The sequence below is a fragment of the Vombatus ursinus genome, unplaced genomic scaffold (genome assembly GCF_900497805.2).
Source record: "Vombatus ursinus unplaced genomic scaffold, bare-nosed wombat genome assembly UNPS02011369.1, whole genome shotgun sequence".
In the NCBI taxonomy this organism is placed as follows: domain Eukaryota; kingdom Metazoa; phylum Chordata; class Mammalia; order Diprotodontia; family Vombatidae; genus Vombatus; species Vombatus ursinus.
In genome coordinates this window covers 7,345,955-7,365,969 of record NW_020951147.1, presented here as the reverse complement: position 1 = coordinate 7,365,969, position 20,015 = coordinate 7,345,955, and the positions used below count along the sequence as shown (strand labels likewise).

Genomic DNA, 20,015 nt, shown 5'->3' with positions numbered 1-20,015 from the left:
CTTGAAGTCACTTAACTCCCTGGACCTCAGTTTACTCTTCTGTAAAATGAGGAAGTTGGACTAGAAGGCCCCTAAGGTCCCTTCCAACCCAAATCCATGATGTATGACCTCTACATTGGCAAGTTTGTTGGAGAACTCTTCACTTAGTAGGAGCTAAATGATAATTTGTTGTGTAATTTAACTGAAGTTGACTGGACTGAAAGCTCAGCTAAGCCCAATGACTACTGGCATCTGTACCCTGGGTCCTGGCAAAGGAAGGCACATAGGGAAAAGGTGAAGGATGAGGCCTGAAGTCTAGATGGTTGCCAGGGCTGTGCTTGGTGGGGAAATGATTTTATGCCTCAGTCCTGAGGTCACACCCATCTGTTTTCCCATGATGTGGGTTTGGGTGAAAAAGGATGCTGCTTCCAAGTTACCTCATGATGGCTGTCTCCAGCACCGGAAATACCTTTGTCCAGTCATTCCCAGTTTACTGTTGTTTTCTCTTCCTGTTTGGGTCTTCAATACCAGGAGTCACACTTGGAAGTTTGACCCTCAGTAAGTCTTCATTGTGGGACTTCTTCAACATTTACATTTGTTCTTTGAGATTCCACATTTGTCTGAAATTAATTCTGTGCTGTGGTTTCCTTTCAGTCCAGGAATGGACCAACAGCCAGCACCGGCCCCTGGTAACAGTCATTTTCACTCTGTACTTTAGCCTGGGCCATCTGTTTCTTCGGCTTGTGGCTTATGGCATCCAGGAGTGGCGCGAACTCCAGCTGGTAATGTCAGTTCCCTTCTTTGCCTTCTTCCTGGCCTCTTGGTAAGTGCCCCAGGACTCTTGTTCTCTCTCTGAGAGACTGCAGATGGAGGGTGAAGAATCCCAAGCTTCTTTATATAAAAAGCTCAGTTCAGGATGTTTCAAGTCTAGTAAGAAGATGCGAATGTTTCCCATCAGGGGCTTGGGTGCCAGTCAGGAGTTAAAATCCATGTGTGGATGAGATAGCCTTGAAAGCAGATATCTTCTTCAAATTATCTCTAGGTTATAAGACATAGCAAAAATAAAATGAAAGTTATTCATTTTGAGCAGACTTTTCCTAAAAAGAATATCCCAGCACAGCAGAGATGAGATAGAAAGTTCACTAAATTTCAAGGAAGAAGTCATGAGTTCAAATCTTACCTTTGCCCCTTGTTAGGTGAGTGATCTTGCTCAAATCACTTACCCATCCCTCTGCAAAATGACCGGGTCACACTAAGTGACCTTTAGGATTCCTTCTAGTTCTAAAGCTATAATGGCAAGTTAAGATGGTGTAGGAGTTTCCTTCTAAGTCTCAGTCTATGATCCTATGACCCCTGCAATGGAAATGAATAGGTAAATACCCTCTCTGTTTCCTAGGCAACTAGAGACTGTAGACTCTAGGAGGCTGGGTTTGGGGTCAGGAATATTTCACTTCTTATCCTGCCTCAGATATTTGCTAGCTGTGAGACCCTGAGGAGGTCATTGAACCTCTCTGGGTTTCAGTTTTCTCACCTGCAAAATGGGTTGAGTAGTAATATCTCCCTCCCTGGGTTGTTGTGAGGATCAATTATAATTAAACTCATGGTAATCTCCATAAGGCACATTTCAAGAAAATTAAGAATGAGTTCGAGTGCAAGAAGTCAATATCTATTTTATATAACTTTTTTCATATTGAGTCCTTCAGAGTTCTCTTGGATCATTGTATTGCTGTGAGTAGCTAAGTCCTTCACAGTTGATCATCTTACAATATTGTTGTTATTTTGTACACAGTACATTTCACTTTGCATCAGGTCATGTAAGTCTTTCCAGGTTTTTCTGAGAGCAGCCTGCTCATTATTTCCTATAGGACAATATCACAATCACATAGCATAGTTTGTTCAGCCATTCCCCGGTTGATGGGCATCTCCTCAATTTCCAACTCCTTGCCACCAAAAAAGAGCTGCTTTAAATATTTCTATACAGATAGGTCCTTTCCCCATTTGTTTTTTATCTTTTTGGATACAGACCTATTAGTGGTACTGTTAAGTCAAAGGGCATGCATGGTTTTATAGCTCTTTGGGCATAGTGAGGAGGACCTTTCTAACCAGTCATCTGGAGGATTTCCCATCTCCCCATCAGCACCCTTCCAGTGTCCCTGGAACAGCTTGCTGGCAGTTAAGTCATGGGGATCAGAAGACTGCATGCAGATTCATAGCCCTCAAAGATCCCAGAAGGAAATTACACTCAGCCTAAGGAGATCTTAAGCAGCCCATGAAGAGGAGAACCTTTAGTTTCTCCTTTGCTACATATGCTCTCCATGCTGGAGCCCATTTCTCCCTGGACTGCCATGTACTTGTGGGAAAGGGTATCCCATTCTCAGACAACAGATTGATGGGCTTTCAATACATATCAAAGTGTCCTGGTTTTTTTTGAAACTTTATTTTTCTTGGGGGTTTTCTTTTGATCTGTGTTTTTCTTTTACAATATGACTAATATGGAAATATGATTTGCATGACTGCACATGGATAACCCATAACAAATCACTTGCCTTCTCAATGAGGTGTGATGGTAGAGAGGGAGAGAATTTACAGCTATTAAAGAAACACATGTTAAAATTTGTTCTTTACATTTACTTGAGGAAAAAATAAAATATAAAACAAAAAAGTATAGTAAAAACAACAATCAAAAATGAAAAAGAAACCACTGCTGTTCCTGCTCTCCCCTAAGGGTCTTGCCATGGTACTAGAAACAGCTGAGCCCCAGTCATTAAGAAAGATGTTCTCTCCCAGTTACCTTGTTTCTCTTTGTCTAGATGTTGTGTTACTGATTTGTGCACATTTCCTATCCCTGTGGTAGAATGTAAGCTCTTTGTAGGCAGGGGCTGTTTCATTTTCATCTTTGCATCCTCAGCACTAGTACAAAACCTAGCACATATTATGAACTTAAGAAAAATCTTCTTGACCTGAATTTGAATCAGCCCCTCTCATTGTTTTATCCTGGAAAGTAAAATGTGTAAGGAGCTCTAAACCATTTTTCTTTTGGGGGGGGTTAGGTGGGAGGAAGAAGAAATAATGAATTCTAGATTCAGGGAAGCCTTGAAATTTAACTTCTCTTCTAATGTAGATTATGAATGTTGGGAGACCTACATAGCACAGGCCATGTGATCACACATGTTTTAACAACACTCTCACCTCTGTCATACCATGTTTTAATGTCCTATCTGATCATGTTTAACCCAGAGAAATGATGCCCATCCATGGGGGGTTTCAAGCAGAGCTTGGACAATTCTACGTTGACAATGTTGGAGAAAGGATTCCTCCTCAGGTACAGTTTGAACTGAGTCACCATTGAGGCCCTTTTCTACTCTGAAAGGCTATGCTTTGTATCTCCACTGCTAAGCACAATACTTGGTAAAGAGTAAGTGCTTAATAAATGCTTGTTGACTAACTAGCCAAATCTATGAACAGAGGTCTAGGCATCAAGATCCCTTGGTTGTTAAAGGAAGCTCCCCCTAAGACAGAATCTCAGACCTGGAAAGAACCCCAGGGGCAATTGAGGGCAATCCAAACCTAAAGAAGCATCCCTTGTACAACATTCCCACCAGGAAAATTGCCTGTTCACATCCTTTTACCATTCATCCATTGGGGAATAGCTCTTGTTCTTCTATTTATATCAATTGCATATATACCATGGATAACAGAGGAATGATAACAAACACATGGATCTGGATAACAGAGATACTTGCTATGAAGGTTGTTTTCCTTATCTGCAGCAGTTTGTTTTATTGAAATTGCATTGGCTTTGTGCAAAAGCTTTTAAATTATATGTAATAAAAACATCTATATTTTTTAATGATTCCCTCTAGCCCTTGTTTAGTTTAAATCTTCTCTCTCTCTCTCTCTCTCTCTCTCTCTCTCTCTCTCTCTCTCTCTCCCATTAGTACAGTGTCTGGCACATAGTATGCATATAATAAATGCTTATCAATTCATTGAAGATAAAGTTAAAAGAATTACTCCCCCAAAAGGCCTCTCCACCACATTTCTGTCTTCTCCAGCTTCTTTCCAACTATGATGGGAGAATAGTCTCTTCAATTTCTCTCAAACCCTCCCACTTAATAGTCTTTCTCTAGACTCACTCCTTATCAAATTATCTTTAGAGTGCTTCTTCATAAAATAACTGTTGAACCCAAGTTCAACAAGAAAGTAATTTCTCCAAATTTTGTTTCTGCCTCCTCCATAGTTTATCTCATAGATCCACACAGATCAAAATTCAACTGATTATTATTCTCTCCCTGACTCCGTCTATTAGGATGATGCTGCAACAGTTCTTCCATATTACCTTCTCTTCTGTCAAAGCAACAGTTACAATTTCTACAGTCTCTGTAGGAGAGGCTTTTGGAATGACCTCTCATGAATCTTTTGAAGGCTGTCCATAAAGACCACTGGAGGACTTGCCCTCTGGCAACATCTTGGCATGATGTTGGTACTCAAGCATGATGCAGGCTGTCCACAGGTTATCCTTCACTCTTGCTGCATAACTTCTAGGGATACCTCTTGGACCAGCGCTTTAGTCTGTGATCACCCTGGATTTCTCCATAGCTCTCCAGGGGACTCACAATTTCAATTCTTAAGATATTGTGACAGTCTGTATTTTGTATAGCATCATGAGAAGAAGAGCAATGTTAAAGAAGTTAGGGCTTGATTTGAAGGAGAACTTTTATTCATATAGATTTTGAAAGTCAATTCCATTTCTACTCTGGAGGCAATTGGAAAAACATATTCATATACACAACACTAGGCTGGGGACACAAATGCTCAAATTAACAGGCCCAACCCTCCAGGAGCTAACAGTATCAGAGGAACTAATATATCTATATATGGTGGTCTTGTCTCTAGCCCAAATTATCTGTGTGACCCTGTAAAAGTCACTATACCTCTCAATGCTATAGGCAAAACCACTAAGACAAAATTGCAATGATAGATTTTCATCTCCTGGCCTTATTCCAGTGAAATCATAGATTTCGTTCCTATTTCTATCTTGCATGGACCTAATTACAGAAAGGGGACAAGATTTAGAGCAACAAGGTGTGGGTTGGAACTCTAGCTGTGAGTCCCCAGAAGTTCACCTACCTTCAAGCATCCCCACCTCATTTTCCCATTTTCTATGTCAAGTGGGCTCCTGATCATGCTGGACAGCGACTCCCACATGCAGCATGACCAGTACCTCACCCAGCACTTCTAGGATGACAAGACTAAGAGAAGTTATTGAAGAAATGCTGCACCTTGTATGTTGGGAACCTCTCCTTTTTACACAGCTGAGGAACAGGGTCTATAAATTTTTTGGCAAGAGTGGTGACATGGAAGAAATTATCATGGGCGTGGATAAAGTACAGAAAACAGCATGTGGATTCTGGTCTGTTGAACTCTCTGCAGAACAGATGCCAAAAAGCCATGAAGTACTTAAATGGAACTCACTGGGAGAATGGAATCATCTGCATAGATGAAAATACAGGTTCCTAAGAGGGCAGACAGGACAGACAGTCAAGATCCAAGGCCCAGTGTAAGAAGAGGATTGAAAAGATTATGATGCTGGGAGAGGAAGCTATGGAGAAACAGGCAAAATCAATGAGTGATGAAAGCTCATCATTTAAAAAAGAAAATTTGGGTTCTTGACAGATCCTGCAAAGAGCAGCAATGATGTCTTGAGAATGGTTTGTTTATAACAGGCTCTCATTTATTTCTGTGCCTCTGTGTGAGAATTCACACAGCTTCAGCTGATCAGTAACTCCGGCCATCCTGTTAGAGGTCTGTGGCATAGGATAATTGGGAATGAAAGCTTTCACCCGTGAACTCCTTTTGTATGTTAAATGATGCAAAGTAATTAGTTGTAGAATTAATAAGAAGAACTGAGCTCTGCTCCACACAAGTGTGATTTTGAATTAGGGGAAAATGGAGAATTAACTATATCTCTCATGCACTATTTCATTAGGTGGTTGCCAGAATTTGCCGGATGGCTGATTTTCCAAAACAGATATGATGAGGTCTTAAAGGTGCTCACAAAAGTTGCAAAGATCAATGGAGTAAAGGAGACGACCCTGACTATAGAGGTGAGAGGGGAAGGAGGAGCCATGGCTGGGATATGGGAAATGGTGGCTTTTCAGGCCAAGCCCAGTAGCCAGGGGCCTACCAAGAGAAAAGTCCCATCTCTGATGATGTTTCTCCAAATCTCAGTGGTCCAGGGAACAGTAAGGGATTGGGGTGGATACTTTAATCCACAGTGGACAAGAATACGGATCTAGTGATTGAGGGTCATCTCAGGCCATAGTGAACTTGCCTTTTGAAGATATCAATCCTGGGGTTCCCTAGCTGTGTCAGATAGGGAAACAGGACTGAGGGAAGAGGTGCTGGGACTATGGGAAGGAGTAAGGGTCCCCTGTGGAGGAGGGGGAGGGGGAGTCTCTCTCCTCTCTGGTTTCAGAGGGTCCCTGCAGCCCTCTGCCCCCTCCCCTCCTGTCTCAAACTCCATTCCCTGCATTCCTTCCTGTGGGCTGTTTCTGTTTTTTTATCCTCATTTCTTTCTTTTCTCAGTGGTTTAACTCTAGCCGTGCCATTCCATAAGGAGACAATGTAAAATGGTCAACGAGACAATTAAGTAACAAAGGTTAAATGAGATCATACATGTAAAGCACCTAGCACAGTGATTGCCACATAGTGATATTAAGTGCATATTCTCTGTCTCTCTCTGGCCCCATAGCAGCCTTAACTGTGGCCAAGGATACCAAAGGTCACCCACTCAAACATGGCAAATTTAGAAAAAGAGTCTTAATGAAATTTGTATGAAATGAGTTTAATGATTTGTGCTCTGGTAACCTACAGGAGCACAAGGCAGGTACTGAAGCCAGCTCCTGAAGGCTTACCCAGCAACTGTAAGAAAAGTGCCCTCTGTCCAAATGAAATCCTCAGCCTCCTGTTCTGCTGCAAGGAGGAGAGGAAAATGCAACAGAAGCATGGTGTTCTCTCTGTGGAGATACATCCTCTCAAAATTATAGCTCATGAGCCCCCACTAATATGGTTGCCTTTATTGTTCAGAACACAAAGAACACAAGCCAAAGCAAAGGAATTTAAGGAAACAGCATAAAAAGAAAGTCTAGATATTTTCCCTGTAAAACTGGAGAACACTTTCAACAATTATACTATACAGCATCAACATGTAGAGTGGACATGTGTAGGGAACATAATACAATACAAAATCCCCACATAGGAGGTCTATAGGTCACTTAGTCTGACCCCCTCATTCCATGGATGAGGAAAGTGAGGTCCAGAGAGGTTTTCAGTGACTTGCACAAGTTCACACCATATTAGTGGAGGGATCTCAACCCAGATATTCTGGCTCCAGAGTCAGCATTCTCTTTGCTCTACTGCATGTGCATGGAGAGGAACCCAAAGAGGGAATGTGTGAGATCAGGACATGTTCAGGGACCAGCAAATGATAGAGTTGAAGCTGGAAGGGACTTCAGAGGCTTTCTAATTCAACCCCCTCATTTTACAAATGAGAAAACTCAGGCACAGGGAGGTGAAGAGACCTGCTTATTCTATATCAGGAGTATCAATGGCAAGATTTGAAGCCAGGGCTTTTGACTCCAGAGCCAGTGCTAATGCTGATAATTTCCCTTCTGTTGATTGTTACCTTATATGATGCATATATGTTAGAGTTGGCTTAGTTCTGAAAAACATTTAGCCATCTGATTCAGATAGTACCTATGATGTATTTTCATTAAAGTTTTCTCAAAATGTATTGATGTTGCATGGAGTGCTATGTTTATTTCTAAGCTGGATGTCAGTAGTTCCATGGAGGAGCACCCACAGAGGATATATTGGACCAAGGTGTGCACCCCTCATGCTGTAGTGACAGACAGGGGCACAGCCTATTGTCTCTACTGATCTTCATGACCTGAGGGTTCTCAAAGCTAATCTTCCGGTGCCATGGTCACAGACATAGTTCCACTGGGCATGGTGTTATACAGCTTGTCATTAGGGAAAAGAAAGGTTTAATAAGGCTTTGAGGTCATAGCCAATGAGTTCTCATTTGGTCCCAATCTATGCCTAGAATCTATTACCCACCCAATTCTTCCTGCTTCTTCCTTCTGTTCATCCATACTCTAACCTTCAGACTGACTCTGTGCTTGGCTCTTCTCCCTAAAGGTTTTGAGATCAACCATGAAGATAGAGGTGCCTCCAGCAGAGACCCATTACACCATGTCGGATTTGGTCCACTTACCCATCCTGCGTACAAGAATGCTCTGTTTGTCCTTTGTAGGGTAGGTTCCCCATAATGTATGAGAAATGTGAAAGCCTCCAGACACCCCCACAATGTCTCAGGTAGACATAGTAACTAGGTAGGAGAAAGGAAGAGGCCCAGTTCAAATCTTTTATCTGTCATTCACATAATTGTAGAACCTTAGAGTTGGAAACACCTTTGAAAGCCATCTAATTCAAACTTAATATTAAAAATTCACTCACTGGTATTTCCTCACATTAGCCGAACTAAAAGTTATCCAGCTTCTGACTGAAAACCTCTAATGGGAGGGAGTCCACTATCTCTTGGGGGTGATTCATTCTACTTTCAGACAGCTCATATTACTATGAGGTTTTTCTTTTTGTTGTTGTTTCCTTGTTTCAGTCATGTCCAACTCAGTGACCCTATTTGGGGTTTTCTTGGCAAAGATACTGGAGAGGCTTGCCATTTCCTTCTCCAGCTCCTTTTACAAATGAGAAAACTGAGGCCAACAGGGTAAAGTGATTTGCCCAAGGTCACATATCCCATAAGTGTCTGAGGCCAGATTTGAACTCAGGTCTTCCTAACTCTAGACCTGGTGCTCTATACAGAGCAGAGTGAGCTGCAACATTTATTTAGATAATTGAAGGTTCTTATCACTGTACTATCTTGCTCCAATGCACCAGGTTTGTGACTAATTTGCCAAACTCCTCATCCCATTTTTCCCTCTGCCCAAGTGGTGTTTAGTAAAATGCTGCAATAATATCAGTTGTGCTGTTCTCTACTTTGATTCTCATCCAAATGGTGGTAATCCTCCCCACCCCGATTCCTGAATTCTATGACTATTATAAAAAGACTCTGAAATCTTTGATTAAGTCATAGTACTCGCCTACTGTGTTTTGTGAACAACATTGTCACTTTAATTTGGGTTCTTAGCTGATAGTTATTTGTGGCTAAAAGATAAGGGAATTAATAAAATTAGTTAAATTTCTAAATATACATTTAAGGTTAGTTAATGCTCCTAACATCTGCCTTGTCCATACATCCCCATAAGAGCTTAGGCTGCTACCCCACAAGTGACTTTACCCTGCACTTCTGGTGCATTTAGAGCTCTCCATAATCTGGCTCCAGGTTACATTTGCAGACCTGTCATTATTGCCCTTCAGGATCTTTGCATTACAACCACAAATGACTCCATGTTTGCTGAACTAGGGAGTCCACCTCCCAGTCTCTGTCTTTGTATGTGAGGTTCCTCATCACTGGAACTCACCCTCTCCTCAGCTTTGCCTTCTGGAATCCTTGGCTGCCTTCAAGGCTCAGCCCTGGGCATCAGCTCCTACTGAAGCCTCTTCTGGTCACCCCACTTGGTGATCCTCTTGGTCTCCTGAATTTATCTGGCATTGACTTAACTGTACTCAAGGAGCATTGCCACCCTCAGCAGAATATGAACCCCTTGTGGGTTGGTGTCTCTAGCACCTAGCACAGACCCTGGCATCCAACAGGTGTTTAATCATGGCTTGTTGGACTGAACTGCATTTAATGGTGAGCTCTGGCCTCCAAATGTGATGGATTTTCTCTGCTTTCCCCACTGCCTGCTGCAGCTTCACAACAAGCCTGATTTTTTATGGGCTTTCTCTGGATCTTCATAACTTGGGGAGCAATATTCAAACACTCCAGGTTCTATTGGGAGCTTCTGCCTTCCTAAGCAGGTCTGGGGCCTTGTTCATCATGAACCTCTGTGGCTGTCGAACAATAGCAGTGGCCTGCCTCCTCCTTGCTGAACTGTTCATACCTGCCCGTGCATTCCTGCCTCAAGGTAAGAGAGTGGGCTTTGAGGAAAGGGGGAAATGGGGAGTAGGTGAATGTACAATTAGAGGCAGCTCAGTGGCCCAATGGATAGAGCAGAGGCAGCTAGGTGGTCCAGTAGGTAGGGCACTGTGCCTGGAGTCAGGATAACCTGAGTTCAAATCCAGAATCAGATTCTTCCCAGCTGGGTGAACCTGGGCATATTACTTAACCTCTGCCTGCCTCCATTTCCTCCTCTTTAAATAGGGATAATAATAGCACTTACCTCTTGGGGTTCTTGTCAGATAATATTTGTAAATGCTTATCCCAGTGCACAGCATATAGTAGGCTCTATATAAATATTATGTATGTTATCATCATCATCACCATCATCAGTATCATCTTTGAGGAGAAGCTCCTTGCCCACCCCCCAGGCTGGCTTGGTTGTAGCCTTGCTGGGTTGAGCATATGTCCCCCTCCCCCTCCTGCTTTGCAGCATAGGGCACTGAAATGAATCTGGGACTTGGGGTCTTGATTCTGCCAAGGGACATTAGGGGTAAAGGATGTACTCTGGTGCCCTTTGTTACACCCTGTAACTTAGAGCACCAAGCTCTTGGGGCAGGAATGAATGGTCATTACAGGCTCCTTGAGTGCTGGGACCCTAGAGGCAAAGTAGATGGAGATCTGCTCTCAAAGCTGATCAGTTCCTCCCATTTACATTGCATGTCCCTTGTATATACATAGTTGTTTCCTTGTCCTGTCTCCTATTAGAACACGAACTCCTTATGGGCCAGGGCCATGCTCTTGCCTTTCTTTGTATCCCCAGGGCTTAGCACAGTGTTGGAGATAGAGTAAATGCCTCACACATACAGTCTGTGTGACCCTGGGCAAGTCATTGAACTCCTCAGTGCTCTAGACCACTTTCAGACTATAAATTGCAGAGAGAAGGCCAATCTGAGTTGGTAAGTTGAGTTTCTTTACCTGGGCATTCCCTATAGATCAGGTAAGGATAAAATCATAGGGCCAGTCCCTAGGCCTATTGACTGTTAAGACCAGAAGGACCTTTTGAGAGAGACCCCTGAGTGACAGGATCATACATCTAGAGCTAGAGGAGACCTCAGAGGTCATCTGATCCAAATCCCATTTTTACAGATGAGGAAACTGAGGCCCAGGAAATTGAAATGACTTATTTAAAGTCCCGCAAGTAGTGAACCTCAGAGGTGGGATTTGACCTCAGGTCTTCTGGCCCCAAAGGCATCATTCTTTTCACTATGTCATGGCACCTGCTCAACTTTCTCATTTTGAAGAAGAGGAAATAGGCTGAGAGAGGAGTACCAATTTGCCCAGAGTTGCAGAGTGAATAAATGACAGAGCCAGGACTCAAACTCAGGCCAAGATGGATGAGTAGGAAAATAGGAATGAGAGATAGATGGATAGATGGATAGATAGATACATAGATATATAGGTAGATGGATAGATGGATGGATAGATAGATAGATACATACATACATACATACATACAAACATACATAGATACATAGATAGATGGATAGATAGATGGAAGATGGATAGGTAGAAAGATGGATGGATGGATAGATAGATAGGTGGATGGATGGATGGAAAGATAGTTACCTGGATAAATGGATGGATATGTGGATGGATGGATAGATAGAGAGATAAATAGATGGATAGATTAAGAGAAGGGTGGATAGAGAGAGCAATTGAATGGAAAAATAATGAGTAAATAGCTACCCTATGACTTGGATTTATGTTTACTGAGTTTCTTAAAGGTAGGGCTCTACTTGAATTCATCTTTATATTACACCCTAAGCACTTAGCATAGAGCCTTACACATGGTAAGGGCATAGTAAATATTTATTGTTTGCTATATGAAACAAACAAATAATAGTTACCATTTATAGAGTACGATAAGGTTTGCAAATTGCTTTGCATGTATTATCTCATTTGTTCCTCACAACAACCCTGGGAGGAAGATGCCAAGATAGACATAAAATGGGGATTTTACAGATGAGAAAATTTGGGGTGAGACAGATTGAATGACTTGCTTGGAGTCATCCAGCTAGTAAGTATGTAAAGTAAGACTTGAACACAGGTCTTCCTGACTCTAGGCCTAGCATCTATCCCTGTACCACCCAGCTGCCTCTAATAATAAATATTATTTAGTAAATGGATGAATGGGTCAGTTGATGAAAGAAATGAATGGATAAATGAATAAATTGAAGAATGAATGGGTGGATGGATAAGTGAGTGGATAGGCCAAAAGAATTAATGAATGTATGAATCAATAAATCAGTGCTCCAAGATGTGTTGAACTCTGGTTTATTGAGGGCTTCCTTTGTCTTTTGGTTATAGAAATTTTGCGTGTGGTTTTGGCAATGCTGGCAATTAGTTCTATTGTGGTCTGCACTTCCTGCAATGTTGTCTATTCCACTGAGCTCTATTGCTGAACAGTCGTCAGGTAGGAAAGAGCATCTGGAGATGAAGAAGCAGCCACTACTGTTTCTAGGAGAAGTGGGAAGGAGGAGAGACTCAGTAAAGCAGATCCCCCAGCAGACCTGTCAGGGAAATTGTCTCTGTCTGGTGTTCTCCCTGACATAACCTACGACAATGCTGTCCATGCTATTCTTCCAAGGATTTCCATTCACTCTCCTTATCAGACTGTGGAAAGGGGAGTCAGAATAGTCCAGTATCACCATCGTCACCTCCAGGCTCTCCCTGTGCCTCTTTCACTCAGTAACCTTTTCTCCTTTGGAGTCCATACAATGAACATTTTCTACTCATTAAAAAGATTCTTGGTGACTTGGTGAGAAGGGGGAATAATGGTTACAAAGGGCCACAATAGTGGAGTCATCAAAAACAAGGCATGGCAGACTAACCTCATAGGCTTTCCTTTTTGGACAGGATTCATTGAAGTAATAGATAAGGGGAATTCTGTAGAAAGAGTTTGTGTCAAGTTTTCTGGGTTTTTGTTTTTGGTGGAGGTGGGGGGAGACAATTGGGGTTAAGTGACTTGCCCAGGGTCACGCAGATAGTAAGTATCTGAGGCCAGATTTGAGCTCAGGTCTTCCTGATTTCAGGGCTACTGTTCTATCCACTGTGCCATCCATATCTCAATTTTTAAAAAAGTTCTTGATAAAGTGTCTCATACTGTTCCTGAGGAGAAGATGGAGAAACATGGATTAGATCAGACAGATTCAGAACTGGTCATATGGCCAGACTTCAAGGGTAGTTTTTAATTATTCATTGTCAATGTAGCAGAAGGTCTCCAGTGGAGTGCCTTAGGGATCTGTTCTTGGCCCTGTTCTCTTTACCCTTTATGTCAATCACTTCGATAAAGGCATAGATAGCCTGGTCATCAAATCTACCAATGACCAAAAACTGGGAGGCATCTCTAATGTACTGGATGAGAGAGTCAGGATCCAAAAGGACTTTGAGAGGCAAGAACATTGGGCTGACTCTAAGAAAATGAAATGCAATAAAGATAGATGTAAGCCAAAAAGATCCACTGTACATTGCTTCCAGGGACAAAGAGGTGATAGTCCCTCTGTCCCCTGCCCTTGGCACACCTCATCTGGGCACCACAGATGTTGATGACCTGACAGGTATCCAGAAGAGGACAAGCAGGATGGTGAAGGGCCATGAGCTTAAGACCCAAGGAATTTGACTTGTTTAGTCTTAAGAAAAGCAGATTCAAGAGGAAGAAGAGTCCTGATTTTTAGTATCTGAAGGGTTGTCTTCTGGAAGACAGAGTAGGCTTGTTGGGTTTGGCCCTAACCAAGATCAGAGCCAGGAGTGATGATGGATGTTCACAGGCACGTTTAGCCTGGATGTCAGGGAAAGCTTCCTAAGGATTCCACTTGTCCCCATCTGGGCTGGTGATGGGTCCCCTCAAGAGGTGGCGAGGTCCTCCTCCTTGGAGGCCTCCAAAGGGATGCTGGACAACCACTTGTTGGGTGTATCATAGGGGAGATTCATACGTAAGTTGGATTAGATGACCATCGAGGTCCTGTCCAACTCTCAGATTCTGTCATTCAATAAGTCATGCCAGAGTTCAAGTATTCAAACCCAAGTCTTTCTGACTCCAGGTTCTATCCTCTATGTTAGACTCATTCTGATAAAGGAAGGAACTAAGAAGGCAGGGAGAGAAGAAGGTAGGAAGGAAAGAAAGAAGGAATAGAGAGAAAAAGACAAAAATACAGTGAGGAAAAGAAGAAGGAAGGGAAATGGGAAGGAGGAAAACAAGAAAGGTTTTCATTATGAACTCTGAAAATGAAGACAAAGTTAATCCTGTTTTAAAATTTAGTGATAAATTTTCTTTTGTTATTCTGTCTTCAGTTCTGTCCAACTTTTTGTGACCCCATGGACCTAGAATATCAGGCCTTCTATCCTCCACCATCTCTCAAAGTCTGTCCAAGTTCATGTTCATTGTTTCCATGGCAGTCGATTAACTCCATCCTCTGCCATCCTCTTTTCCTTTTTCTTTCAATCTTTCCCAATATCCCAACATTAAGGTCTTTTCCAGTGAGTCCTTCTTCACATTATGTGGTCGAAGTATTTAAGCTTCAACTTCATGTTTGACCTTCCAGTGAACAGTCTGAATTACTTTCTCTAAATATTAACTGATTTGATCTCCTTGCTGTCCAAGGGACTCTCAAAAATCTTCTTCAGCACTACAATTCAAAAGTGGAGATTCTTCAACATTCAGCTCACATGCATAAATTGCTGCTGGAAAAACCATAGCTTTGAGTATATGGACCTTTGTCAGCAAGGTGATGTCTCTGATTTTTGGTATTCTGTCCAGGTTTGCCAGGGCTTTCCTTCCAAGGAGCAAGTGTCTTTAAATTTCATGACTGCAGTCACCATTTACAATGAACTTTGAACTCAGGAATAGAAAATCAGACACTGCTTCCATTTCCTCTCCCTCACTTTGCCAGGAAGTGATGGAACCAGATGCAAGATATTTTGTTTTTACATTACCTAAATTTTTCCCATTATTCCTCCCCACCCCCCACCCCACCTTAAGAGCTATTCTGGGCAAAGAATATTTTAACAGGAAAAAGAAAAGAGGAAGAAGAGAAGAAAATGGGTAACACTGATCAATACATTGAAAAAGTGTGAGAATATCAGTAATATTTCATGCCCATGGACCTCTCACCTGTTTAAAGGGCTAGGGGGAAAAAGAAGTGTGTCTCATCATGACTCTTTCTGTGTCAATCTTTCCATTTTCTCATTGTCTTCACTGCGTATTTTTTTTTTTTTAGCTTTTCCAAGAAATAGATGAGCCACTAGTCTGTATCGTCAAGGAGCTTACACTCTACCAGGAGGAGACATAGGAGAGAATGGTGGCACCCATCCCAGGGTGCTAGCAATGGAGGAGTTTCATCCTTACTAGTGAGGAAAGAGCTTAATCCTTTAACCATTCATGTGCAGATACAAGAGCAAAAAAGGAAAAATTAAGCTATTTGGGGCAAGATCAGCCTAACATATCTGCTTACTTGTGGACAAGATCATTTGGAGGTAGAGCAGCAGTTTCTTTTCAAATGTATAAATTCCGTGAGTCCCTGAGCTTCCTGCAGTATTCAAGAACTGCAGTCCTCCAGAAATTATTCCCACACACTATAACGTCTACTTACAGGAGGTTAAAGGAAGGGGCTATTTAACAGGTGTTGAGTCTAGGACAATCAGATCTCCTTTGTTCTGACAGGGGCAGGTGCAAGGGCCTCAATCTCATGGTAGGTCGGATTGGGGCAGTTCTGGCCCCATTGGTGAATACGCTCAAGCACTACCTTCCAGCACTGCCACCGATCATCTTTGCAGCCATGGCCATCACTGCCGGCCTTGTGGTCTTCTTCCTCCCAGAAACCCAAAATAAACCAACGTCTGACACCATCGAAGATCTAGAATATGGGTGAGTATTGTCTGCGGCATCTTGGGAAGGTCACTTACCTTGTCTGAGCTTCATCTTCCTCATCTGTAAAAAAGAGACAGTTGGACTAGAAGAATAAATGAATGTATTCCTTAAATAGTTACTGTTTGTCATGCTTTATGCTAAGCATTTGGGAAATAAATATGTAAACAAAGAGTCCTTACCCTGAAGGAGCTTAAATTCTACTAGAGGAAGAAAGTATACATGAGAGAATCATGGGCCTGGATGAAATGTTTGGGTCTGGAGAGTCACAGAGAGGATGAGTGGAGCCATGGGGGAGTTGATTGACAGGTCTTTCCAGGAACAATGACAGCATTATTTTCAGTAACTTTCAATAGTTACAAAGAGGTTGTATATGTGTGCCGGGGGGTGGGTAATCGGGTGGGGGAACATAGCTTATGACATTGAACTTATAGTTTTGCTGAAGGTCAGTCCTATCCTGCCTAAGAATTCTGTCTGTCCTTCTAAGAGGTGATGAAAGGAGTGTGTGTCACTTGTATAGATGGTAAGCTCCTTGGGGTAGTGACTGTTCTGACTTTATGTTTCTATCCTCAGTACCCAATACACTACTATAATACCTTCACACAATAAGAGCTTAACAAATCTATCATTCTTTCTATTCTCATTGAGGGGGTAGAAGGAGTATGGGATGCCTATGAAAGACAAAGAAGGAGTGGTCAGAGAGGTAGGAGGAAAACAAGAAGAAACCAGAGTCTGGGAAGCCAAAGGAGTTTATAGAGAAAAGAATAGAGAGGGCCCTTCTAAGTTTCCTGATTTTAAGGGATCAGGAAGAGGATGAAGAGTCAGTGAAGGAAACAGAGTGCTCAGAGGTCCCATGGTGCTGTGGAAAGGCTTTCAACTTGAACTACAAGTGCCTCCATGTCCTCATTGGCCAGTTTATAACCGTGGGACCTAGGACATTAGGACCATGCAGGGGCTGGATCTGAGGTCCCTAATAGCTCTGACATTCCATACTAGAGGTCACCAAATCTAATCCCCTCTTCTACAGTTGAGGAAGCAAATTGGGGCAGGGCCTTCCCAAAACCATACTGATTTTAAGTAGCAAAGTTGAGATGCATTCCCAGGTACTGGACTGTCCTGTAGAATTTAAGCTTCTCAAGGGCTTGGAATGTTCCATATTATCATACATTATGGAGCCGAGTGGGATCTCTGAGAGACTAATCCCCTCATTTTGCAGATGAGAAAATAAAACAAGTTGGCCACAGTCACATAGATAAAAAAGAGTTAGAGGCAGGGGCTCTTTCCAGAGCACACCATTGTTTTGTGTATCTCCAGTGACCAACATTAAGAGATGCCTAATAAATACTTCTTCAATTGGATTGAATTTTGAGATGAAAACCTTTTTTTTTTTAAACAAAGGCATTTTCACGAGGTGGCGCCCAAAGACATAGACTCATTGTATCCAATAGTCATCAAGGGCTTCCTAGCTATCTCAGACAAGTTTCCTCCCCCTAAGTTAGATGAGGTAATATTTGTAAAAGCATTTGGCATGGTGCCTGGCTGATAGCAGGAATAAATGCTTATTCACTTCCCTTTCCTCTATTGCACACCCTCACATTTGTTTCTTGTTTCCATTCTTTCATGGAAGACATTCAAGGGAAGGAGCAAGACCTAGAGATGAAGGGGATGCTGCAGTGAAAATAAATCAGTTTTAACATTGCTCCAGGAGTCTGACTGAGAAGAAAAGGACTCTAGTCTGACCTGGGGGTTCCCCTTCTCCTGGGGGGAGGCCATGCACCCAGCATCTAGAGCACCAGTGCTCCTGCTTGGACTCCAGGTTTCCAGGAGGTTTCAATAGTATGAATCAATCAACCAGCATTAATTAAACACTTACTAAGTGTTAGGCACTGGAGATACAAAGACAAAAACACAGCAAGCTTTGCTCTCCAGGAGCTCACATTCTGTCTGGGGAGACAACGCAGACCCAGATAAATGAACACAAAATGTAATTAAAATAAAGAGTCCCAGAGAACATTTCACAGAGAACCTGTGCCCATTTTCCTGAAGCTGCCCTGACTCCAAAGCTTACTTCTCATGCTTCCCCTCCTCACACCTCTGTTCCAGCCAAACTTGTCTTCCGACCTCCCAATCACATGCCTTGGCACAGGCTGTGCCCCTATACCCAGGTTCTTTTACCAACTTGCCTTTCCCTCTGACAATTCTTTGGTACCAATTCCAATGAAAAATCATTCCTCATTCTCCTAGTCATTAGTGATGTTTCCATCCCCAAATTCCCTGCTATGTTCATTCCTTTATACGCACTACAGATGCCACTTGCCCTATAGAATGTAAACTCTTGAAAGGGAGGGGCTGTTTTTGTTGTTTCCTTTTTGTGTCCTCAGCACCCAGAATGGTGCCCTGTCTTGTAGGGTCTTAATACATGTTGATTGAACTGAATCAAATTGAATTATTCAAAGTCAATATGAAGGGAGGTCAGTAAAATCTGGCAGTTGGCATAAAACCAGGTGGAATTCACGATGTAAAACCTCAGGTTTTTGTATATTCATGTACAGGGCAATGAGACTCTTACCTATAGCAGAATTACCTGTGAACAAGAAAGGAAAAAGCCAGATGGCTCATTCTCCAATTGATAGATGGCCAAAGGATATGAATAGGCAGTTTTCTTTTTTTAATATTTTTTTCAAATTAAATGTAAAACAATTTTTCACATTCATTTAAAAAATTTTAGTTCTAAATTCTCTCTTCTCCTCCTCTTCCCTCCTCCCTGAGACAGTAAGCAATTTGATATCAGTTATACATGTGTGATCATGCAAAACATCTTTCCATAATAGCCATGTTGTGAAAGAAGACAGAGACCCAGAAAGAAAAAAACAGTAACAAGAAAGTGAAAAACAGCCTGCTTTGACCTGCATTCAGACTCCATCAGTTATTTCTCTGGAGCTGGATAGCATTTTTCATTATAAGTTCTTTGGAATTGGCTTTAATCATTGTACGGCTGAGAATACAGCTAAATTGTCCACATTCTACCATATTGCTATTACTTTGTTCAATGTTCTCCCAGTTCTTCTCACTACACTTTGCATCAGTTCTTATGTGTCTTCCAAGATTTTTTCTGAAACTATCCCTCTGGTTATTTCTTATAGCACAACAGTATTTCATCACAATTGTATACCACAACTTGTTCAGTCATTCCCCAGTCGATGGACATCTCCTCAATTTGTAGTTCTTTGCTCTCACAAAAAGAGCTGCTATAAATATTGTTGTACATGTGGGTCCTTTTCCTTTTCCTTTGATCTTTTTGGGATGAAGATCTAGTTAGTGATATTGCTAGGTCAAAGAGTATGCCCTTTGGGCATGGTTCTAAATTGTTCTCCAGAATGGCTGGACCAGTTCAAAACTCCATCATCAATGCATTAGCACCCCTATATTTCCACATCCCCTCCATCATTTGTCATTTTCCTTTTCTGTCACACTAATCAATCTGAAGTGTGAGGTGCTGCCTCAGAATTGTCTTCATTTGCATTTGTCTAATCACTAGTGATTTAGAGCATTTTTTTCATCTGACTATTGATAGCTTTGATTTCTTCTGAAAACTGCCTCTTTCCTTTGACCATTTATCAATTGAGAATGCAGGGATTAATTTAAGGGTGAAGAGAACCTATGCAAACAGGGTTTCCTTAAAATAACTTAAGCAAAAATAACTTAAGAAACAATATCTTTAAAGAGGATGAACTTTTTAAAAATCACAATTCAGAAAAAGAAAGTCATATTAGAGACAAGGATAAAAATATTAACCTAACTCTTTACATATGAATTGATTAAATAATCCCATAAAACAAAAGAGATACAAATTGAATAAGAAGACAAAACCCCAAAATCTCTTATCAGTTTTGTTAAGAGTTTTTTCCCTTCTTCATTCTTTTTTTTCTTTAAAAAAAAAACAGTCTTTGTTACATGGAGTGACTCCTGGTGAAAGGAGAGGGGTAGTAGAAGAAATTAGTCAAGGTAACAACAAATTATATCAATAAAAATTTTGAAAGAAAAAAAAGA

General features: G+C 41.7%; 1 protein-coding gene across 1 annotated transcript in view; it reads left to right on the top strand.

Annotated features, from left to right (window-relative positions):
• The window catches only part of LOC114038734 (solute carrier family 22 member 24-like), a 34,557-nt gene that overhangs the window by 2,541 nt on the left and 12,001 nt on the right, over window positions 1-20,015 (top strand). Inside the window, 6 exon segments of the mRNA XM_027856131.1 lie at window positions 382-537; window positions 634-802; window positions 5,966-6,083; window positions 8,179-8,294; window positions 9,853-10,067; window positions 15,851-15,965. Coding sequence (XP_027711932.1) covers window positions 382-537; window positions 634-802; window positions 5,966-6,083; window positions 8,179-8,294; window positions 9,853-10,067; window positions 15,851-15,965 — 889 coding nt within the window.